This window comes from Oryctolagus cuniculus, chromosome 17, assembly GCF_051225735.1.
Source record: "Oryctolagus cuniculus isolate XC-2025 breed Fujian yellow rabbit chromosome 17, ASM5122573v1, whole genome shotgun sequence".
NCBI lineage: Eukaryota > Metazoa > Chordata > Mammalia > Lagomorpha > Leporidae > Oryctolagus > Oryctolagus cuniculus.
The window spans coordinates 56050960-56075955 of record NC_142883.1 but is presented as its reverse complement, the minus strand read 5'-3'; the positions used below and the strand labels follow the sequence as shown (position 1 = coordinate 56075955).

Genomic DNA, 24996 nt, shown 5'->3' with positions numbered 1-24996 from the left:
GCTGATGCACCTGGGGAAGCACTGGAATATGGTTCAATTATCTGGGCCACTGCCTTCCACATGGGAGACCTGGATGGAGTTCTAGGCTCCTGGCTTTAGCCTGGGCCACTGAGGCCATTTGGGTAGTGAACCATGGCATGGAAGATCTATGTCTTCTGTCTTTTTCTGTCTCCTGTTTCCCTCTCTCCATCTCTCTGTTTTTTATTTTTCCTTTGAAATAAGTAAATCTTTTAAAAAAAAAAAAAGTTATGCATCAGGACAGTAATAAAGAAGTGCCAACCCAATGCCAGTGCTGGGCACACTTTTATCTCAGGTTAAGTTTGATAGCCTCTTTGAGCTTAGTTCTCCCTTGATTGCATACCTCAGGCTGTACCTCTGTTTCCTGGCATACCATTTGGGTGTCATTTTTGCCAAAATGATCCTTATCTCATTTTTTAGGTGTTCGAGGAAGAAGTAAGTACTATTGATGTAGTTTTTAATGCTGTCCAGAAGTTTACTAATATGTGTGTCTATTCTGTCCATTTGTCTTTGTCTTCAAAAACTACTGCCTCAAGTGTCCCGCTCTTGTGTATTTGGAACTTCTACCTTCTGCCATGTTGGTCTTGCTGGGTCTTAGTGTACTGTTCTGGGTGAGGGTCGGGCAGGATGGTGCCAATGGACAGCGCAGAGCCTGGTTCTCTGAAGGCAGAGTAACCAACAGGCAGGGAAGTGTAAGACGTTGGCAAAGAGTGGGAAGTACATCTGCTGAGGGGAGAGGAGGTACAAAACCCAAGTCGGAATTCCTGAATACCAGGAGAAATTTGTTAATTCCTTTAAAGCATGGAGATGGGAAATAAGGCTCCACTTAAAGGGATGTAGGAACCATAGAGAAGAAAGCAGGAAAACTGTGGAGGAATTGGTGCTGGGTTCTGTAGAACTGGTGTTTTATATTGGGTTCTCAAAGTGTGGCTTCCAGATCAGCAGCGGCAGTTAAAGTTACTGAATCAGAAATGCTGTAGGGTGGGGCCCAGCAATTTTGTTTTAACAAGCCCTGCAGTGGGTTTAAGAACCACTCTGCTACACAGTGGTTAATAATAACAGTACTAATCAATTTCTGCAACGATATAACGGAATAATGATCCCAGAAGGAAGACTGGGCCCTCCCAGACTTTTTCCAAGCAGGGCACCTCCCAGAGCTCCTTAAACTCACCCACACTGTGGGACTCTTTGGGCTTCCGGTGACAATTTGTTCCACAGAAGAAAACCTGAAAAGCCTCTCGGTTACAAAGCTTTAGGAGAAGGGTGTCTTCTGAGACCCTCCTAGATGATCTGAAGGATGACGGGGATGCAGGCACACAACCTGCCTTGCTTGTTCAGTTATATTCTCAGCAGATAGGAGGTGTCAAAATGTATTGAGTAGATTCATGAATCAATGAAGGATAGATAGCACATGTATGCTTCCCTTACCCTCCACAAGGCCAATTGCTTGTTTTTGTGTCTTTATCGCAATGCAGCCACACCCATTCGTTGATGTATTATCTGCAGTTGCTTTTGGGGCCACAGGCCAGAGATGAGTCATTGAAACAGAGTCAGCAGCATTGCCTACGAAGTCTAAAATAACTACTGTCTGGTTGTTGACGGAAAAGTCTGGGGTACCCCTGGACCATGGTTGTTTCTCTCAAACTCTCATGTGCATACCAATTGCCCAGTTTGTTAAGGGGAAGATTCTGATTCATGGATGCTCCCAGCGTCTCTGGCCCGAGGACTGAACAGGGGCAGCTGGGAGCCAGAGCCCTGAGGCTGTGCTGTGTCACGAGGTCTGGGCTCATGTGTCTGTGGCTTGCTTCTCTTGGCCTTTCCATGTTCATTTGTATCTCTGCAACTCTCAAGGCCTGAGCCAGACACAACTGAAGGATAAATCACTTTATTAGGAAACGTTCAGGACTACAAAACTCTCCTCCCCTAATTTGTGGGTCCACACTCAAGGTCGGTCTCAGTTTTCCTCTTCAAGTTCCCTACAGAAATTCTACAGAAGTGTGAGTGCTCATGACTTCTTGTTTTTCTTACTAGTTTCTGCCAGTCTGTCGTCAGGCCTCACCCACCTGTCTCTGGGGGCTTCCAGTCTGCAGAAAGCTAAATCTGGAGAAGCAAGGCCACACCAGCCAGAACCCACTTGGATGGATTTTCCTTTGTCTTCAGGTTGAATGTCCACACGTAGGTGGGTCCCCGCTGACTCGTCTTGTATACAGGGCAGGGGTAGATGCTGCGGGATTCCTGCTTATCTGCAGGAATGGCTTTGATGAACATCACAGGCATGGGGGGCGTTAGGTCTTTCAGCTTTGCCTCCGTGATGATCCCAGCCTGAAGACAAGAAAGGGAGAAGAGGCATCTTAGATCAGACCCAGACCCCAGCCAGCACCCCCTCTCCTGTGGGAATATCCAAGGGCTGAGATACCAGGGTGACCTGGCTGCCTTTCTGTCCTCCCCTTCCAGGTTTTCTCAAGCACCCACAATGACATGCATCTGACGCTTGGAGAACACATTTCTGTTATGTTCAGCCTAAATCACTTCTCGACGTAGCGTTCCCAAAGCTATTTCTCACAGGTCAATCCCTTTGGAACTTGTTTGTCTCCTAGTTTTGTTGTCCATTCATTCATAAGCAGATTGTAACTATTCGGCTGATCTCATGTTAGGAGGTACGGCGTCTGTCAATGGGTAAGACATGTTTTCTGCCAGCAAATGCTACGGATTTGAAGGCTTTGGTCATGTACTGTTTCTGCCTCTTTCCATAAGGAACCTCATTCACCCTCTAGAGAATCTGGACTTTGTGAAGAGAGAGCTACGTTCCGTCTTTACTCTCGTATTGGGAACAGGCCGGTCTTTAACATGCTACATGGGCGTCCCTGTGGTTTTCTGAGATGTCTGAGCAGAGCTGTCTATGGGGGTCATCCTGCTACTCCTGAGAGGTTCTGATGAACAAAACAAGTTTGAGACATGAGTGCTTACTAACCCTGGACTTGAAGCTTTGCAATGTACACTAGCACACTGAAGACACACTGACGATGAGAAGTTCTCTTTAAGAAAACAGCTTAACTTTTCTAACCTGTTGTTTCCCAAACTTTGACTGTCAGGCCCGCTTTCTTTGCAGCCTGTTGATTTCCTGCGACATCATTGTTTTATGGAACGTGTTTTTTGGGAAATACTGGTCCATAGTGAGTCATAGATTTCTTGCCTGAGCATAATGTGACTCTGAGTCCCTTATGCTATGGGCAGCTTGCTTTATTTTCATGATTTTTTTTTATTTATAGAGAAGGATTTCCCTTGTTAGTTCTTTTGGAGGCTGATATGAGGCATAGTGAGTAACAGAACTAAGATAAACCGTGGGAATCCTCCCCACTAAAGAAGTGTTGATGGCAGGGAATGGGAGAGTTAGAGCCCTTTTCCCCACAAATACCATAAATCCAACCATTTTTAAAATGTGTAATTCAGTGGCTTGAAGTATATTATAAAGTCTGGCAATCATAACCACTGTCTTTTTATTTTAGATTTTTAAAAAATTTATTTGTTTGAAAGGCAGAGGCAGAGAGAGAGAGAGAGATCCTCCATCCACTGGTTCACTCCCCAAATGTGATGCCAGGAGCCAGGAGCTTCTTCTGGGTCTCCCACGTGGGTGCAGGGGCCCATGCACTTGGGCCATCTTCTACTGCTTTCCCAGGCCACAGCAGAGAGCTGGATTGGAAGTAGAGCAGCCAAGACTCAAACCAGCACCCCTATGGGATGCCGGCACTGCAGGCGGTGGCTTTACCTGCTGTGCCACAGAGCTGACCCTGTAACCACCGTCTTGATTCCAGAACATTTTCATCCCTCCAAAAAGAAACTTTGTAACTGTCACTCAATTTTAGCAGTGAGGTATTTGTAGCCAGTTATTCTGGTTGTGTTGTTTCTTCCTTCAATCCTGTTGGTTTTTATTTCATGTAGTTTCACAGCTTTTTTCTTGGTTGCATCTATGTTTATACCTATTATATGCTCTTGATGGATCTTTTTAATCATGTCTTTTAAAGAAGAAAGAAATTATGTACTTATTGGAAATGTGAGAATTATACAGAGAGACAGATCTTCCATCTGTTTTTTCACTCCCTAGAAGACTGCAACAGGTAGGGCTGGACAAGGCTGAAGCCAGGAGCCAGGAACTCCATCCAGGTCTCCAATGTGGGTGGCAGGAAATCGAGTACTTGGGCCACCGTCCACTGCTTCCCAGGAGCATTAGCAGGGAGCTGCATCAGAAGCGCAGTGGCTGGGCCTCTAACAGGCACTCTGATATGTAGGCCTCTGAAGAGTGCTTAACCTGCTGTAGCACAGTGACTGCCCCAGCATGGCCTTCTTTGTCTACGATTTCTCTCTCATTTTTTTTTTTCTCCAATGGCAATTTTTGTCTTACAGGGTCTGCTTTGTCTGAGATTAAATGTAGCTCCTCAGCGCTCCTTTGATTACTGTTTGTAAGATGATGTCTTTTCCCGTCTGCATTCTTTTGTTCTGCTGGTGTTCTAGAAGCCTCGAATGTCTCTTGTAGAGCCATAGTTGGATCATGGTGGGTTCTTTTTTGTTTGTTTTATAAAATCGATTCTGTTGATCTCTGCCTTCTAATTATAGAGCATAATTCATTTACATTTAACTTATTGGTGATAAGGTAGGACTTACACGTGCAACTTTGTTTTCTGTACATCTGTGCCCTTTGTTCCTCTAGTCCCTGATTACGGTCTCACATGTGTGCTATATTCTAGTGTACCATTGCATTCCCTTGTTTTACTGTATTTTTAAAATTATCTTCTTAGTAGTTGCCCTGAAAATTACAATGAACACTGTAATATGTAGCAATATACTTGGTTAATTCTAACTTACTTCTAATAATACTGAAAACTTCATTCCTATATTGTTACATTCCCTCCCTCTCCTTTGTGCTGTTTTTGTCATTCAAATGACATCGTTATACATTTTATGCCCATCAACACAGATTTATAATTATTGCTTTATGCAGTTGTCCTTTAAGTCAGGAGAAAAACAGAAGTTACCAGCAAAAAAAAATGCATTTATACCATCTTTATATTTACATATGGAATTCCCTTTCCTAAGCCTCTTATTTCTTCATGTGGGGTTTAAGTTACTGTTTAGTGTTCTTAGGGCTGGTTTGCTAGAGATAGATTCTCTTCCACTTTCTCTCTGAAATCTGGGGATGTCTTAACTTACTTCTGAAAGATAGTTTTGCTGGATATAGAATTCTTGGATCACAGTCTTTCTCTCTTAGCACCTGACTGTGTCATCCCACCACCTCTGGTCTTCATGGATTCTGAGAGAAATTGCCCCTTCTTATTCTCATTGAAGACCCCCTGCCTTGACAGTGACGAGTCACTTCCCTGTTGCCTGTATTAGTTTGATTATAATACATCTAGAAATGCATCTCTGAGTTTATTATACTTGGATTATTTTTTTAGCTCTTTGGATGTAGATGAATGTTTTTATTCAAATTGAGAAAGTTTGGGGCTGGTATTTCTCCCAGTGGTCTCTCGGGCTCTTCCTGTCTCCTCTCCTTTTGAAGCCCCCGCTGTGTGTACATTGCTGTGATGGTGGGTGCCCCTCAGGTCTGAGTTTTCTTCATCAGGTTCTTCCACTGGATAATCTAAATGGCCTATTTCCACATTTTCTGATTTTTCTGCTTCTTCATATCTGCAGTTGAATTCCTCTATTGCTTTTCATTTCAGATACTGTACTTTTCAACTTCAGAGTTTCTTTGATTTTTTTTGATAGCTATAATTCCTGCGACTATATTAATATTATGTTTGGTGAGATGCTGTTCATAAAATTTCCTCCAGTTATTGCTACATGGTTTCCTTTAGTTCTTAAAGGCCTTGTCTGGCAAGTCTACCACTTGGGCTTCCTCAGGGATGGTTTCTTTCAATGATTCTTTCCCTTGTGTATGAGTCATTTCTCTTCATTCCTTTATACATCTTATATTTTTTGTTGAAAACTGTCTTTAAAGATTTATTTTGTTTGAAAAATCAGAATTCAGAGAGAGAGAGACCGAGAGAGAGAGAGAGAGATCTTCCATCCACTGGTTCACTCCACAAATAGCCGCAATGGCCAGGGCTGGGCAAGGCTGAAGCCAGGAGCTTCATTTGGGTCTCCCATGTGGATGCAGGGACCCAAGGACTTGGGCCATCTGCTGCTGCTTTCTCAGGGGCATTCGCAGGGAGCTGGGTTGGATGTGGAGCAGCTGAGACTCAAACTGGCACCCATATATGGGATGCTGGCACTGCACTCGGCAGCTTAACCCTCTCTGCCATAGCGCTGGATCCAAAAACTGCAATTTTTAAACAATAAGGCCACTGTCAAAATCAGATTCTGTCCATAGAGTTTGTTGTTTAGTGACTTTTTGACTTTTCTCAGCTCATGCTCTAAAATCTCTACTCTTTTTCGTATATGACCCCTGAAGTGGCTTGCTCACTTAGATTAGTGGTCAGCAAATAACTAGACAGAAGTTTTCTTAAAATGCTTGAAACCAATTAGTCTCTCAGGGGTGTGTGTGTGTGTGTGTGTGTGTGTGTGTATGTATATATGTATGTGTATGTATGTATGTGTGTGCATGTGTCTGTATATATGTGTATGTGTGTATGTGAGTATATGTGTATGTGTATATGTATGTATGTGTGTGTGCATGTGTGTATGTATATGTGTGTATGTGTGAGTGTGTGTGTACATGTGTGTGTATATGTATGTGTGTGTTGGGTCATGTCTTTCTTGCTTAGCCAGGCAGTAAAAAACTGTGCCTTAGCTTCACTTTCACAGAGCCTCGAGGTTAGCTGGAGCTGACCTTCTCAAGTCTGTCTGGAGCACACAGACGACCGTGGGCGGGTGTGCTGCTCTGCACCCACCCAAGCACGGCCTTTTAGCTGGCCTGGAACACATCAGAGGTTTCCAAAGCTTCCTGTTCTCCAGTTTGTCCTTTTTTTTTTTTTTTTTTTTTTTTTTTTGAAAGGCAGAGTTACAGAGAGGCAGAGAGAGAGAGAGAGCTCTTACATCCACAGGTTTAACTTTTTGTTTCTCCTCCCATTTGCTCTGCTGTCCTCTACTGCTTTAGTGTGAAGCAGTTGTCTGTTTTCAACAATGCCTCTAGGGAAAAAGGTGTTGCCCTGAGTGGGTTCCAGCTCAGGTCAAATAGGAGACGCATGCGGAGTCTTCCAGAACATCACTGGGTGGTTTTCGGGGAATGGGGCTTTATGAGTGCTGCACCTCTCTTTTGCCTGCCCCCCCCCCCCATTCCCAGTAGCTGCCAGGCTGCTGGTTTTCATTTCTAACTGTGGGTTGTTGGACTTCAAGGCTATCCCACAGCTGGGCGTGCAGTGGGGACAGGGATAGGACAAGCGGAAAGACCACAAAGTGTGCTCTTCTTTCCAAGAGTCTTGAATAAACATTCCTTGGACTGATGAAGACCTTTGGTTAATTTCCAGACTTCTGATAAAAGTATTTTTTTTTTTTGCCAGTTTTCTCTTTGTTTTATGGAGGATTTTTGGAGGTCCTGACTCTTCCATTTTTGCTGACATCTTCCTGGGATAGAACCTTTGAGGACAAAAGTACATGGTGGACCTGTATTGATTTTTGGAAAATGTTTATAATTTACAGTGACGTATGAAAAACGAGAGGCTGATGGCCGGAAGGGATGTGCTTGAGTTGCCCCCACAGTCCCTGCACAGTCCTTCCCTCTGGCCTTTTCCTTACTTTGCTGCTCTCGTACTTCTGTCACGTTGGGTGGCTTTACTTTTTTGGAATCCTGCACCACACCCGATACAATCCATGTGTGGTCCCCATGAATGGAATCTGGTGCAGATCTTCATGTGGAGGGGGGAAGTCAGTTTCCTTCTCAAGATCCGGGCTGTGTGAACACTGTCCCGTTTCACCGACCTTTCTGTCAGCTCCTATATTTGTTTTCCAGGGCTGCTGTTAGAAATTGCCCTAAACTGGCTGGCTTCAGACGACAGAGACTTAACTCTCTCCCAGTTCTGAGGCTACAGGCCCGAAGTCTACATGTAGGCAGCGCTGGTCCGTCTGGAGCTGCTGAGGTGGAGCCTGTCCCAAGCCTCTCTCCCTTGATTCTGACGGTTGTTGGCAAAACTTGGCATTGCGTGGATGCCAGTCTCTGCCTCCATCCTTGAGGCCATCCTCTTCTGTGTCTCCATGTGAATTCACGTCGGATTTAGGATCCATCCTAATCCAGTATGGCCTCATTTTACCCAATGCCATCTGCAAAACCCTATTTCTAAATAAGATCTCGGGGGCGGCCCTATGGTTCAGTAGGTTAATCCTCCGCCTGAGGCGCCGGCATCCCATATAGACGCCGGTTCTAGTCCCAGTTGCTCCTCTTCCAGTCCAGCTCTCTGCTGTGGCCTGGGAGTGCAGTGGAGGATGGCCCAAGTCCTTGGGCCCTGCACCCACATGGGGAACCAGGGGGAAGCTCCTGGCTCCTGGCTTTGGATTGGCGCAGCTCCGGCCACTGCAGCCTTTTGGGGAGTGAACTAAGGGAAAGACCTTTCTCTCTCTCTCTCTCACTGTAACTCTACCAGTCAAATAAATAAATAAATAATCTTTAAAAAAAAACCTAAGATCTCATTCCAAGGTTCTGGGTGGACATGAATTTTGGGGAGATAGTGTTGAACCCCGTACATCTCTATAGGTATATTTGCATGACCTTCTGGGATCTTCTAGATCTTCTAAGCGTTTTGCGCAGTTAGCTTGGTATTGACTGCTACAAATAGCTTAAGTCACCTGCCAAGTGGGCTGTTTGACCAGGTACACTTTCCAGATCATGTGTACAGCAAGCGTAAACATGCCCTAGAGTCATCCATCCTTGTGTCTTTTTTTTTATTTTTATTTGACAGGTAGAGTTATAGACAGTGAGAGAGACAGACAGAAAGAGGGGTCTTCCTTCCATTGATTCACTCCCCAAATGGCTGCCATGGCCCGTGCTGCGCTGATCCGAAGCTAGGGGCCAGGTGCCTCCTCCTGGTCTCCCATGCGGGTGCAGGGGCCCAAGCACTTGCACCATCCTCCACTGCCCTCCCGGGCCACAGCAGAGAGCTGGACTGGAAGAGGAGCAACCGGGATTAGAACCAGGTGCCCATATGGGATGCCGGTGCCGCAGGCGGAGGATTAACCAAGTGAGCCATGGCACCGGCCCCTCTTGTGTCTTTCATTCATCACACTCATTTACACTTGCTTGCCCACTTCTAATCAGTGACAAGACATCTTCAATCACAGGGTGACAAAATTTGTATCAGCCTTCAAGAGAGGAATCCTTTCAAAATGTCTCTTTAAGTGACAACTGATACTTTCTTGCCGTCATAGAACAAATTAAAGGCAGATGGGATGCCTGGCCTCCCGAGGCTCCTGACTGAGGAAGGCGGACCAGGGAGAAGAGAGGATAGCCCCAGGTCACGCAGCAGTGGGGAGAGCTGGCTGCCCCGCTTTGAGGACCACCCACGTGCCAGGGACTGTTCAAGTGTCTCACATAATAACTCATCCAGTTTTCACAGGGACTTCATTCTCCCATTCAACAGTAGAGTAAACTGAGCTTTGGAGAGCTAAAGCTATATCCAAGGTCCCGTGAGTGGGGACGCTGGTTCCAAAATCCACTCCTCTCTACTTCTGCTTTTTGCACAGCTTCTGGCTGGATAAAAGTGGCTAGATGGCCTTAAGGAATGGCAGCTGTTTCGGTAAAAAGATCCAGGGGTCAGCACACTTCATCGGAGGCAATGGGTATTTAATTAGCACACCATAGTCGTGGCCTGTGGCTCACCCCGGCTTTACCTGTGTGTCCCAGCGGGCACCCTCCATGAAGAGGCCATGGATGTAGGCCCCCTCCCGAGGAGGACTCCTGAATTCTTCCTTGTTCTTCTTTGTGACATCACATTGCAGGGCCATCTGGTCCAGCGGCCACTCGTTCTTGCGGGCCATTGACTGCATGATGGCGGTGAGGAAGGACTGGGGGTTGAAGAAGCCCGTGAGCCACACGGTGGAGGGCATTGCGAAGTCGCCCGTCCAAGCCTCCAGCTCCTTGATCCGGTGGAGGAGGTCGGGGAACCAGGCTGCCAGGCCCGCCGTGGAAGGGTAGGCCCGCCGGGCCCAGGCCTCTGGCACTGCATCTAGATACAGGGCATTCTGTAAGTTCTCCATGTCGCTGGTCATGGTCAGCTCCCCCTGTGGAAGACAACACAAGATGGGAAGGAGTTAAGGGGGCCAGGAATTCCCCGACAACAACTAGCTTCAGAGACCTGTGGCTCCCGGCCACCAGGCAGACGGGAGATGACGCCAGTGGTGGGAACTGCAGTGACTGCCTGTCTAGTACTTGCTTTGTAATGTTTGTCCCCGAGGTTGGTCCTTAAAACCTCCCTTGCTCCGGGGATGGCAGAGCCTCACCTTTCTACTGTCAGGGCTTCAGAAAACACAACTGCTTGTGGGGTTCCGTGCTGCTCCGATGCTAACCTGAAGCTGGAGTCCCTCAGCCTCCGTAGCACTCCTGCGGGATGCTGAACCCAGCTTAGAAACACAAGAAGCCAACGCTGCAAACACATCTTCCCAAATCGATGATTTCCTCCAGAAACTGAGCTATTGATTCCACAGTCAATTTCAAGAGTCTTTCAAGACTGGATTCCTAAAGAAAGGTTTACATCCAAAAACCACCTTGCACTTACACTTTGTAACTTAAAGACCGGTTTCCTGAAGACCTCATTACCACTGCAGTGGTTTCTGTCGTAGGCATGAATGTACCCGACAGAGTTTGGCTCACTGCTGAAGGGCGGGCCTGGGGTCACCTTGGCTGTGTGATGGGAGACTGGCACCATGGGACTCCAGGTCCAACTCTTTCCCTGCACTTCTGGAACTGTTACAAATAGTTGGGCATACCTACCTTAAGGTGAGCATATTGCATTGCCCTGAGTGACAGCCAGAGACCCCTGGTTTACAGGAAAGAGACTAACAACTTCTCCATGAACTTCCCAGATAGAGTACAGTTATTACATATACTCTCTCTAAGCTAGGGTGTCTGGTGGCTGGACTGCAAAGATATTAATCCCTTGATATTTTAAAGAGAAACACTCCTAATCAGAGCACAGCAGGCCGAGTCAGCCTGAATGTGTACAGCCTGAATTCCAGGTTTATCCCCCACTCGGGTTAGAGACCCTTGTTACAGAGATGGAGAGCAGATTCACCGCGTGCATCTGCTCTCGTGGATCGAGGCTGCCGACTAGAGGGAGTCTGGGGCGTCTCCAGGCTCGGTGGGAGGGACACGTGCCCTGTGTCTGCCACCTCTGTCTCTTTCCGCTGCACCCAAGTGAGGTGAACACGTGTGTTCTGGCGGATCTCCTTAACAGTCTGCTGAGATGCATACCGTTATCAAGTTAAACTAGGAAAAGGTCTTCTTCTTGTTAGTTGGCGTCTTGGCTTTAGTATCTGCGGGCTCCTGGAATAATCTGCGGCTTGGGTATCTGAGCCCTGGACCAAACCTCAGAGACAGCATGGTCGCCTCATGGCTGTAGTTACATAACAATTCGTTGTTACATGCAATTTGTTACTCCATAAATAAGTTTCCCTTCAAGTACCTGAATATTTAATAACATTAAATACTTAGGTTAAATTTGGTGCAAAGGAAAAATAAGCCATTTGTTTTATGAGACCTTGAATGGTTTGGGTATCACTTTGGGTGTCGCCCAAAGGCATATGTGTTACAGGCTTGGCTCCGGGTGGTGCTACTGGCAAGTGTTGGCACCTTTAAGAGGTGGAGCCTGGTAGGAGGTCTTTAGATCACTAGGGGCACACTCACAAAGGGGATTGTGGGAGCCTGGCCTGGGTTCCTCCTTGTTTCCTTCTTGGCTTGAGAGGTGAACACACACTGCGACATGTGCTCCCCCACTGTCAGCTCTCAGAGGCCCAAAGCAATGGGGCTGCCCAAGTTTAGACTTGAACCCCCAGACCTTTGAGGTAGATAAAGCTCCCTTTCAGTCCCAGGTCCTTCATCGCAGTCCCAGGAAGCTGGGCAACGCAGACTCCATCTGTGCAGGTTAGTTCTTCACTGCACCATCCAGGACTTCAGCGCTGTGATGCATGGAAGCCATCCCTTAGGAAGTGAGGGTCCTGGGATTCACCACGTCAACCTGTGGTTACATCAGTAACTGAACAAATAGGGTGGCCACAAAGGTTTTTTTTTTTTTTTTTTAAGATTAGGCAACAAGAAGCTGAAAGGAGCCAAATTAGAACTGGAGAGTAGGCTGGCACCGCGGCTCACTAGGCTAATCCTCCGCCTTGCGGTGCCGGCACAGCAGGTTCTAGTCCTGGTCCGGGCGCTGGATTCTGTCCTGGTTGCCCCTCTTCCAGGCCAGCTCTCTGCTGTGGCCCGGGAGTGCAGTGGAGGATGGCCCAAGTGCTTGGGCCCTGCACCCCATGGGAGACCAGGAGAAGCACCTAGCTCCTGCCTTCGGACACGGCGGCCATTGGAGGGTGAACCAACGGCAAAGGAAGACCTTTCTCTCTGTCTCTCTCTCTCACTGTCTCTCTGCCTGTCCAATAGAAAAAAAAAGGAACTGGAAAGTAGATGTCTGGTGACTTCCCAGTCAAACTCTCACAAAACTGCCCTTGATTGATGAGAGGAATGAACAGGAGACTTGTGGAGAAAAGACTTTCTGGTGAAGCTTTCCTGGGCATTTTTCTGCTAAAACTTTGGATAACTTCCTCGAAACACTCTCCTAATGAGATGTCATTGTTCCTTGGCCTTCCAGAAAGTCAATGTCAGTATGTCATGAGCATCCCAAAAAACTGTTGCTGTGACCTTTATCCTTGACCAGTCTGCTTTTGTTGACTGGACTACTTCTACCTCTTTTATCTTTTATTTTCATTTTATTTGAAAGGCAGAGAGACTTATGGAGAGAGAGCTTCCATACAATGGTTTGTTGCATGGCCTTCTCATTCCACCAATGGTTCACTCCTCAAATGCCTGCATCAGCCACGCCTGGGCCAGGTCAAAATCAGGAGGCTGTACCTCCATCCAGGTCACCCACGTGGGTGGCAGGGACACAGTCCAGGAGTTGTCACCTGCTGCCTCCACCGACATGCGTTAGTAGGGAGCTGGACTGGAAGCAGGGTAGCCAGGACTCCGATTTGGTTTGTGGATGTCCCCAGTGGCGACTAAATAACTGTGCTAAATGCCTGCTCCTCACCCCGCCTCTTGGTAGCCATTGCTTTGGTTGTGCTTTGTCTTCAGGGCCACACCGATAAACCTGTGCTCCATGTTACAGTTCTTCAAAGACAGGTTTTACAGTCTCAATCCCATTGAAAGCCCTGCTCCTCTCTACAGCTGATCTAGGCACCCGTCACCCAGAAGTTTTGTCAGGTTTTAATTTTTCAGTTAGAATTCTGTGAGCTGACACAATTGAGATGTCTGTGGTGTGGGCTGGTCGTCTGCTGTTAATCATCGGTGTCTTCCATTAGAGCATGAAGATGAACTTTGCCCCCACACGTCAAAGTGGACGGTCTGCCATCTGCCACAGGGGGCTGCTGCTGCTTCTTTAATTTCACTTCCTGTGCTTTAATGTCCAGCAGTCAAAGGAAAAGAGATTTCATTCCACAGTGGGGCGGGGCCCACAGCGGTGTTGTGCGGGCTTCATCTTCGACATCATCCTGTCCCTTGAAATGAGGGGTACACTTTGAAACCACTGACATCCCCATAATCTTCTCAAAAATCATCAATGATTTTACCATTTTTCCACTCAAGCTTCCCAGTAAATTTCAGGCTTGTTCTGGCTTCAATTTTCACAGAATTCCTGATTCTGGGATAGGGGTTCTTTTCATATTGGTGTCTTATCTTTCTTAGTCCTCCGATTTAGATCCTGTTCATTCATGTTAAAACAAGTTAGGAAAAGGAAGGAGGAGGGAGGGTAGGATGGGATGTATCACTATGCTTCTTAATCTGTATATATGAAATTTGTTTATCTTTAAAAAATGAACAAAAAACCCAAAGATCTAAGTTAGAACAAGTTTATTTTGGTTAAAAAAAAACCGACCTTGAAATCTATGCAGTTTTTTCATAATACATGATTTATATGAATGTTTTGAAGATCTCTCATAGATATAGTATCACAGCGTGTTATAGTATAATGACTTTATATTATATATTATAATTATAACATTACATTATAATACTACACCATTATATAATAATATAATATATACAATATTATAATATTGTATCCATTATATCCATTATAACATTGTATCCATCATTATGGTTTCCCTGCCCTAAAAGTCCTCTGGGCCCTGCCTGTCCATTTCATCTTCCCAACCCGTCAACCACTGTTTCCTATCTCCACAGTTTTGCCTTTTCCAGAATGTTCTATAATTGTAATCATACAGCCTTTTCAGATTGGCTGGTTTCACTTAGTAGCATGCATTTAACTTTCTCCACATGTTTTTGTGGCTTGATAGCTCGTTTATTTTTTAGCAATGAAAAAAATAAAGCATCCATTGTCTGGATGTACTACCACTTATCCACTCCCCTACTGAAGGGCCTCTTGGTTAACTCCAAGTTTTGGCAATTGTGAATAAGGCTGCCCTACACATCTGCATGAAGGTTTTTCCATGATGCTCTGAAACCTCAAATTTTGAGATGATTATAGATACACATGTTCTAGAGGTATTACAGATGCACTCTGTTTTCTGTTATTGTAACCAAACGCCTGACGCTGAGCCCTTTCTGAGAAAAGAGCTTTAGTTGGGCTCACTGGTGTGGAGGGATGGCGATGGCTCCTTGCGGGCTGAGTGCTGAGGTGCTGCAGGGTGCTGCATGGCCAAAGGCAGGGAGCGCGTGCATGGGGGTGTCTTCTGGGCTCCCTCTTGTGAAGCCACCACCCCAGCCACCTCATCTAGTCCTGCTCATTTCCTCCCAACACCACGGTGACATGAAGTTCCCACCCTCCTGCTACCTCACAGCGGTCACCACCTAAACCCTTGGGGCACACACGCAAGTCATACCCAAATGATGGCAGGCCGTATTCACACGTTAGCTTATAAAAACAGGCTGCGGCTGGATTTGGCTTGTTGACTAACAGTTTGCTGAACACTACTCCAGGAGTTACAATATACGACTTTAAGTTATCATAGTCTACCCTCAGAATCAGAGCATACCGCTTCACATATGGTGCAGGCATTGTGTACAATATGCTTCTCCCTCTACCTTCTTGTTTTCCATGCCCTTGTTGGCATACTTTTTGGTTCCGCATCTGCTGCAGGGCCCACAGAAAAATTTTATTATTTTTGTTTTAAGCAGTTAATTATAAGATTTTGGATGGGTAAAAATTACTCATATATATTCCATCTGTAGAGACCACTCTTTGTGTAGATGCAAATCTTTATGATCCCATTTTCCTTTTTTCTAAGAAATTCCTTTAACATTTCTTACACTGTAGGCCTACTGGCTGTGAATTCTCAAATGTCTGCAAACATCTTTGCTTACTTTTTTTTTTTTTTTTTGACAGGCAGAGTGGACAGTGAGAGAGAGAAAGGGAGAAAGAGAGAAAGGTCTTCCTTTTTGCCGTTGGTTCACCCTCCAATGGCACGCTGCGGCCGGCGCACCGCGCTGATCCGATGGCAGGAGCCAGGTACTTCTGGTCTCCCATGGGGTGCAGGGCCCAAGCACTTGGGCCATCCTCCACTGCACTCCCTGGCCACAGCAGAGAGCTGGCCTGGAAGAGGGGCAACCGGGACAGAATCCGGTGCCCCTACTGGGACTAGAACCCGGTGTGCTGGCACTGCAAGGCGGAGGATTAGCCTAGTGAGCCGCGGCGCCGGCCCATCTTTGCTTACTTTTTAAAACATTTATTTTATTTTGTAAAGATTTACTTATTTGAAAGGCAGGGTGACAGGGAGAAACAGAGAGAGAGAGAACTCTTTCGTATGCTGGTTCACTTTGCAAATGCTGTAACAGCCAGAGCTGGGCCAGGGTGAAGCTAGGACCCCAGATCCCCATCCAGGTCTCCCATGCAGGTGGCGGGAACCCATGTACTTGGGCCATCATCTGCTGCCTCCCAGGCACATCAGCAGGAAGCAGGAAGCAAAGTGGAGCTGGGCCTCAGACCAGCCCCTGTGCTGTGAGATGCGGGTGTCTGTTACCTGTCGCACAGGTAACTGCTGTGCCAATTCCCACCCCAGTTTTCCTTCTTGAAAGACATTTTTCTTCTGGGCAAAGAATTCTAGATGTAAAGTGTTTCCTTCTAGTATTTTAGCACTTTAATGATCTCTCTCCACTGTCTTCTGGTATGCACAACTTCTGAAATGAAGTCTGCTATCATTCTTTCCTTTGCTCCTTTGCATCTGATATTTTTTTTCTTCTGGCTGCTGCTTTTTGTTTGAGAGGCAGAGAGTGAGAGTGAGTGAGTGAGTGAGTGTGTGTGTGTGTGAGAGAGAGAGAGAGACAGACAGACAGACAGACAGACAGACACAGTATGCTAGCTCCCATCTGTTGATTCATTCTCCAAATGCCCACAATGTCCAGCGGGCTGACGCCAGGAGCTGCATGTGGATGGCAGGTGTCCAGCTACTTAAACCATCACCGCTGCTTCCCAGGTGTGCATTAGCAGGAAGCTCACACCAGGATTGGGAGCCAGGGATGGAATCCAGTTCTCCAGTGTGGTACACAGGTGTCCTAACCAGCGTGTTAACTGCAAGGCCAAATGCTTGTACCTGGGCTGCTTCTGAGACTGCCCCGGGGTTAGCAGTTCTGTTATGAAGTATCTTTACAATGTTCTCACTGGGCCTATTCTACATAGGGCTCATTGAACCTCGGGGGACAGTAGGTTTATGGTTTTCAACAGATCTGTATAATTGTGGCTTTTATTTTTTATATTTTTAAAAAAGGATGTATTTACTTATTTGACAGACAGATTTACAGAGAGAGGGAGGTGGAGAAAGCCAGGGAGAGAGAGAGAGTTCTTCCATCTGCTGGTTCACTCTCCAAATGGCCACAAATGCCAGGGCTGGGCCAGGCTTAAGCCAGCAGTCAGGAGCTTCTTCCACCAATGTGGGTGGCAGGGGCCCAAATATGGCCATCTGGTGAATGAACCAGCAGATGGAAGATCTCTCTTCCTCTTTGTCTCTCTCTGTCACTCTGCCTTTCAAATAAATAAAATAAATCTTAAGAAAAGATACACAAAGCAGGGTGGGCATTGAGACCAGCAGTTAAGATGTCCCATATTGGGATGCGTGGGGTTTGATTCCCAGCTCTGGCTCCTGACTCCAGCTTCCTGCTAACGCCAGCTCCTAAGAGGCAGCAAGATCTCAAATGGCTGGGTTCCTGCCACTCACACGGGAAACCTGGATTGAGCTCCTGCCTCCTGGCTTTGACCCCAGTCCAGCCCTGGCCACCGTGGACATTTGGAGAGTGAACCAGCAGATGGAATCTCTCTCTCTCTCTCTGTTTCTCTTTGTCTTTCCCCAGGCAGCTGCACCACCCCTTCTACCATTCACGGTCCTCAGGGTCTCACAGCGAGGTGCCTCTTGGATCAGCTCATACTTTTGGTGCAGACATTATGGCCTCCATCCTGTCAATGATGAATTCCTGGGCGCATGAATTTGTCTATTATAAATTCTGAGAGAGTTGACGCGATGACTTAAAAACGTTCCGTGTTGTCTAACTTGCATGCCCAGTCTGGGCGGGGCATGTAGGTTTGCCTGTCTGATGAGTAACAAGAGATACCCTGTGGGCCCTTATGCTATTTTGATCTCAGGAGTACCAAACCAGCAGCCTGGTGACTCCTGGAGGAATCACATCTGGAGTACAGAGCAGGGACAAGAGCGAGCAGAACACAGGGATTTGGGGCACAGTGAAGGTCCATCAGGCCGTGCGTGTTGTAGACACCTACTAGCTTTGGTGGCTGATGGATAGAAAGATAAACCCCCAGCCCCTGCCCCCTAGGCTGGTAGCACTGGAGGCTGAAGATGGGAGCGGGTGCAGGCAGACCCCATGCTGCACGGGGAGGGGTTGGTTCCGGAACCGCTGCAGACATCCACGTCAGTGCATGCTCACGTCCCTTCTGGATGGTGGAGGAGTGTCTGCCTGGACCCCCCTGCCCATCCTTCTGTCTAGCTTAGATTGAACTTCGGGTGACCTATGTAAGTGCTAGGCACATGCTTCTCCGCACTGGGTCGTGTCGGGAACAGTGAGTGACCAGAAGAGGGAGCCTGCCCCAGGCCAGTGCAGATGGCAGCTGTCCAGGTATCTCTGATCTGCAGTTGGAGGCTGAACCCCCAGATATGGTGTCCATTTTGGGACTTTCCTGACCCCACAGCCTTGTTCTGCTTTCGTCCTCTGCATCTTTATGGGGAACGTGTCTCGCTTATCTTTGACAGTCCCGCCCAGTGTTAGAACACATTGGTGTGGCTCCCCTGTCTGCTTGGGCATGCCCTGACCCGACTGGCCCCAGAACTCATCCGTCAACACTGCCTGAATCAGACTGAGCGCGGAGAGACACGCCCTCTTCCACCCCTTCGCCCTTGCCCAGGCATGCTCTGGGATTCACTGCTCCCCCAAAACCACAGGGAGGGCTCCCAGCAGACGAATGAATCAGTGAGTGAGTTGCGAGTCAGGTGGGTAAGCAGACCTCACCCACGCCACATGGCTGCAGTGAGCTAAGATCGCAGCCAACGCCTGGAGGCCGATACTCCTGGGTACGTGCGCTCTGCGGGGCTGCACAGTGGACAGGCAGCGTCCTCACTGGCATCTGAGAGAGGGCTGTAGGATTCTGTGAGTCAGCTGATGGCACGCTGGGGCAGGATTTGCAAACACTGCCGAGCACCGGCGGTCTGCCGCATGCCCTTCCTCCCTGTCTCCTTCCTTTTCACTCCCCTCCACTGATATTGGAGGGGAAAAAAGAATGGAAGGAGTTTTTTTTTTTTAAACCCACTAACCTGGATTTTGCAATCTGTTTCATAGTTTCTCCATGCCCGAGTAACTGGCAGTGGAACTGCTCAACCCTCTGCTGGTCAAGAGAGATGTTAGTGCCCATGCACTGCATACTACCTCAGGGCCACACTCTGGTTTCTGGACACTGACACTTTTTTGGTTAATGAGGTCACCGTAGGACAGCTCCCCAGCGTCCAGTTGTGTGCCTTGTGGCAGCGCCAGCACCTCAAGACATCGCTCACCTTTTTTCTTTTTTTTTTTCTTTTATTTTTTTTTTGACAGGCAGAGTGGACAGTGAGAGAGAGAGAGAGAGACAGAGAGAAAGGTCTTCCTTTTGCTGTTGGTTTACCCTCCAATGGCCACCGCGACTGATCCGATAGCAGGAGCTAGGTCTCCCATGGGGTGCAGGGCCCAAGCACTTGGGCCATCCTCCACTGCACTCCCTGGCCACAGCAGAGAGCTGGCCTGGAAGAGGGGCAACCGGGACAGAATCCGGCGCCCCGACCGGGACTAGAACCCGGTTGCTGGCGCCACAAGGCGGAGGATTAGCCTAGTGAGCTGTGGTGCCGGCCCAAAGACATCGCTCACCTTTAAGCCGAGGTCCAGCTCCCGGAGCGAGCGCTGCATCTCCCTGGTGAGGCAGTTCATCCGCTCGCACTCCTGGAAGGCGACAACGATGTATGGAGTGCGCTCCTCCACTTTGGCCATCAGCTCGGGGATGTTAAACTCGTCCGTCACCCGCTCCAGGATTTCTTCCAGAAGGCCCTTGACCTGCCCCGCCACAGAAGACCCTGGGTTAGGAGGGGCTTTGCTTCTCCAGAAAGATCCCGTCCTGCTGCCCCAGGGCCCCGAAGAGGCCGCTCGCCCATCACCTGCTGCTCCGCCACACGCGGCACCTGCCTACACTCCTGCCTGTTTGCTCCGGGCAGCTCCACCCTGGGCAGGGGGAGGACTGACACAGGAGAGCCCTCCACAGCTGCCCACACGCTGCACCTCGTGCAACCAGCACAGATGCCTCTCTAGGAACTGGTTGTTGAACAGCTCAGGGGCCAACTCAGTCAGCTGTGGGAATCAGACTAGAAAGCATAAGGCTTGGGCTTCCACTGGCCCTTGTGGGCCAAGTGATGCTGGAGCGATAGGCAGCAGTGATGCACACTTATGCACACATGTACACATATGAATACATACATGCACATACACGGAGATGCACACTCATACATGTACACAATACTCATGCATACACTGATACACATGCAATCATATAAACATACACCCACACTCATGCATGTATATATGCACACTGATACACATACAGTCACACACGTACACCCACACCCACACACACACACACTCTGAGACATGCACACAATCACATACAAACATATACCCACATACATACTCATACACATAGGCACATGCACAAAAATATACACACATACACATACTCATATACACACACTCATACACACACAGATACACATGCACACAATCACATACACACACTTACACATGTACACACACATTCATACATACACACACTGACACACATGCACACGATCACGTATACATTTATACCCACTCATACACGTACACACACTGACACACATGCACACACATACACATATTCACACAATACACATACACACAAAAATATACCTACACAGATACACACAGAGACACATGCACACATAAACAACACACACATACACAAATGACACTTATATACATATACATCACACATGTGCTCACATGCTCATACACACACACGGTCAGTTTGGCGTTTCTGTGATGTGACCCTGGGTTTTGCATCTCTGAGTTCTAGGGAAACACCCCGACCCATCATGCACACATGTACACACATGTACAATCTCCCTTTGCACCTGTGCTTCCTTCCCCATACAGACTGTCAGCTACTTAGACTTCGGGAGCTACAACCACCAGGATCTCTCTCCTGGGACATTGGAAGCAAGGCACAGAGGCTCTGAGCGACTTTGGGGCAAGCTCTTGGAGGCTGAGTTTGCCATTTTGGATTCCATGAGTAATCCTGGGAGGTCTGTCAGCAGAGGAAGAGAAACGAAGCAAGTGCACATCCGGCAAAATGCGAAGGAGGGAGAGGAGGCGGACGCGTGGAGCAGGTGAGCAGGTGAGCAGGCAGCAGCCTCTCCTCGGGTGGGGGGAGCTGAGCCCTAGATCCATCCACTGCGGTGGATGCCCAGTGTGTTTGTCTTCATCGTCTAGGAACAGGTCTCCATCTCCTGTACCAAATGATCTCTTCCCCATTGTTTGTTTGGTTTTTTTTTTTGGTGGCAGATAGTTGCTGGGATGCTGGGCCCAAGTTAGACCAATCGGATTATTATCCGCGGGAGCCCAGGGTCCAGGAGCCACTGGCAGGATGAACAAGCCCTGAAAGGACTGCCCACTCTTTTTTTTATTTCTCCCTAGGCCCACGGGGGTCTTTATTTTGTCTTGGGTTGAATACTTTGATATAGTAAGCTATTTCTTGCCTGGTTCAGCTGAATTGCAATCAAAGATCCCTGACGGGGTTAGCATGGTTCTGCCAGGCTTCCCCATGGGCCTCCATGTTCTCATCTACAGATGTTTCCAAGAGCATCTTTCTCTGCCTGTCCCCTCCTCTCCACCTCCCAGGGTTGACATGAAGATCAGCTCAGGCCGGTGCCGCGGCTCACTAGGCTAATCCTCCGCCTTGCGGCGCTGGCACACCGGGTTCTAGTCCTGGTCGGGGTGCCGGATTCTGTCCCAGTTGCCCCTCTTCCAGTCCAGCTCTCTGCTGTGGCCAGGGAGTGCAGTGGAGGATGGCCCAAGTGCTTGGGCCCTGCACCCCATGGAGACCAGGAGAAGCACCTGGATTCTGCCATCGGATCAGCATGGTGCGCCGGCCGCAGCGCGCCAGCCGTGGCGGCCATTGGAGGGTGAACCAACAGCAAAGGAAGACCTTTCTCTCTGTCTCTATCTCTCACTATCCACTCTGCCTGTCAAAAAAAAAAAAAAAAAAAAAAAAAAAAAAGGAAGAAGAAGAAGATCAGCTCAAGTGAGCTGATGAATGTGGCAGCATCCGACAGCTCTAAAGAACCATGTACACGTAGAGGATGATGAACATTCACTTGGCCTTGCATTGCTAACGTACAATACAGTCCCCAGGAAAATAGCTGATGTTAGGAAAAAAAAAAGGAAGCAAAAACCCATCACCCTGTCACGAGCAGGTCTTTGGTACTGTCATAGCAAAAACAGGAATAGAATTCAAATGGTCCTCAAGGCTCTGCCAGGGTGGAAGACAAATGGCTAAAATTGTACCATATTTCTATCTCTGGAGTGGAATTCGAAGAAACAGCCCTATATCTGTGAGCTGCCATTTGAACATTACTCACGAAAAGATGAAAAGATAGCCCGAGGAGATTGTTCCAAAATACACTGGGTGTGGGGGCACAGAGTTCGGTTCTGTTGCCGATCTGGCCGTGCAGGGTTTGGAGGCCCCAGAGAAGAGAGGACCGATGAGGAAGGGGTGGGGTCCACAGACATATGAAAAACCGAATTTAAAGAGAAGCTGGAGGCACATGTTCGGTAGTTTAGGTGCTGGTTGGGATGCTCGTGTCTCACACTGGAATACATGGGTTCAGTCCCTCGCTACAGCTCCTCATTCCAGCTTCCTGCTGCTGCAGACCCTGGGAGGCAGGGTAATGACTCAAGTACTCAGGTCTCAGCCACCTGCGTGGGAGACCCAGACTGAGTTCCCAGCTCCTGGCTTCAGCACCTTGGCCACTGTGGGCATCTGGGGAGTGAACCAGCAGATGAGAACTTTCCCTTTTTCCCTCTCTCCCTCTCTCCCTCTTTCTTCCCATCTCTCTGCCTCTTGAAAAAAAAAAAAAAAAAAAGATAAGTGTATTTTTTTCTCCAAATGGCTGGCTAGTTGTTCAACACCAAAGAAATCCAATGCTGAGGGGATTCTATAAGGTAGATATGGACTTGCGCAACCAACACCCAGCCTCAGTACTGTCTGGATCCCCTGACCTAGAGATGTTCTTGGGTTTATGAGGAAATATCCTTGGAAGATGAATGTTAGGGATACTGGTTGTTATCAAACATTTAGGTTGGCTGGCGCCACGGCTCACTAGGCTAATCCTCTGCCTTGCGGCGCCGGCACACCGGGTTCTAGTCCTGGTCGGGGTGCCAGATTCTGTCCCGGTTGCCCCTCTTCCAGGCCAGCTCTCTGCTGTGGCCCGGGAGGGCAGTGGAGGATGGCCCAAGTCCTTGGGCCCTGCACCCACATGGGAGACCAGGAGAAGCACCTGGCTCCTGCCATCGGATCAGCGCGGTGCGCCGGCCGCGGCGGCCATTGGAGGGTGAACCAACGGCAAAGGAAGACCTTTCTCTCTGTCTCTCTCTCTTTCACTGTCCACTCTGCCTTTCAAAAAATAAATAAATAAAAAAAAACATTTAGGCTCCAGGGATAGATGAAAACTATTGCCTAAAGGAATGAAGCTTTTATTTAAAGATGTGGAGCGATGTCATCAGAATAATAGTCCTCGAGTTTTAAATGCCTGATAATGAGCTAGAAAACTTGGAATTCTGATGCTGAAGCCTGGAGTTAGACCTGGAAATTGTCAATCTAATAACTTGGATGCAAGTGAGATACTTTGAGAAAGCTGTTTTCATTTGAATATTTTATTTATTTGTTCAAAATGCAAAGAGATAGAGAGATAGACAGACACACAGAGATCTTCCATCTGCTAGTTCACTCCTTGAATGCGGGCAAAAGCCAGGACTGGGCCAAGCCAAAGCTGGGAACTGGGAGCTGGGAAATAAATGCAGGCCTCCCATGTGAGTGGCATGGATCTCATCACCAAGGAAGAAAGGAAGTGCTTCCAAGGAAAGTCACCGGGGGGCCAAGTGCTATAGGCTGAGTTGTGTACCCCAGACTTCTCATGCTTAAGTGCTAACCCCCAGTACCTCAGAAGGTGACTATCTGGAGCCTTTGAAGAGGCGATTAGGTTAAAAGGAAACCATTAAGGAGGCTGTGTTGTGGCGCAGCAGGTTAAGAAGTAATTTTTATGCCGACATCCCATAATGGAGCACTGGTTACAGTCCTGGCTGCTCCACTTCCAATCCGGCTCCCTGTTAATCTGCCTGGGTAAGCAACGGAGGATGGCCCAAGTGCTTGGGTGTCTTCTACCCATGATGGAGTTCCTGGCTCTAGTCTTTGGCATGAATCAGCCCCAGCTGTTGTAGCCATCTGGGGAGTGTCTTCCTCTCTGTCTCTCTTGCTCTCTCTGTCACTCTGCCTGCCAAACAAACAAATAAATCTTTCAGAAGAGAGCCATTAAGGCAGGCCCCAATCTAGTCTTTCTGGTATACATCCAAGAAGAGGAAATTTTGATGCACAAAAGAGAGACAACAGGAGTTTGCATGCCCAGAGTAAAGAAGAGATGCCCTGGGTGAAAGCAAACCTGCCAGCACCTGGATCCTGGTCTGTGAGCCTCTAGAATATGAACAAAATAAATTTCAGCTGTTTAAGCCTCCCTGTGGCAACGAGCACAGCCAGGTGCCTTTCCTGATTAACCGCAGGTTCACCTGCCTCCGAGGGCCATCTGGGGCCAGGCAGCAGTCCTGGCTGACATCCCCAAAATGTGCCTTGGTGTCTCAGAATAGACAACGGAAGATTATGGAGACTGCTAGTTGTCTGTCCCTGCGTCCCCCACCCTCAACTGTTCTCTCTTCTCCTGAGGCACACGGCAGCCTGGCCGCACGGAGAAACCCTCAGCTTCCCTTCATCTGTGAGGGCTCTTCACAGATCCATGGAAAGCGCGTGTTATGAAAAAGCTACACATGTATCTCAAACATTCTTTGCACCACAATCACCTTATTTCTCAATTCCATTTTCTACAAACTTTTTGAAAAACTGTTTTTATTTATTTTCATTTTATTTGAAAGAGAGACACAGAGAGATGCAGACACAGATCTTTGATCTGCTACAACAGCTAGGCTGGGTCAGGCCAAACCCAGGACCCTGG

At 48.0% G+C, this 24996-nt stretch overlaps 1 protein-coding gene across 2 annotated transcripts in view; it reads right to left on the bottom strand.

The window, feature by feature from the left end:
- Positions 1–234: 234 nt before the first annotated feature.
- Positions 235–24996, bottom strand: part of DNAH9 (dynein axonemal heavy chain 9) — a 371124-nt gene continuing 346362 nt past the window's right edge. For both annotated transcript variants that reach the window (XM_070061394.2, XM_070061399.2), the window contains 3 exons: positions 19559–19741; positions 9835–10224; positions 235–2340 (listed from right to left, as the gene is read on the bottom strand). In XM_070061394.2, coding sequence (XP_069917495.2) covers positions 2113–2340; positions 9835–10224; positions 19559–19741 — 801 coding nt within the window. In that variant the 3' untranslated portion in view covers positions 235–2112. The remainder of the gene's footprint in view (positions 2341–9834; positions 10225–19558; positions 19742–24996) is intronic.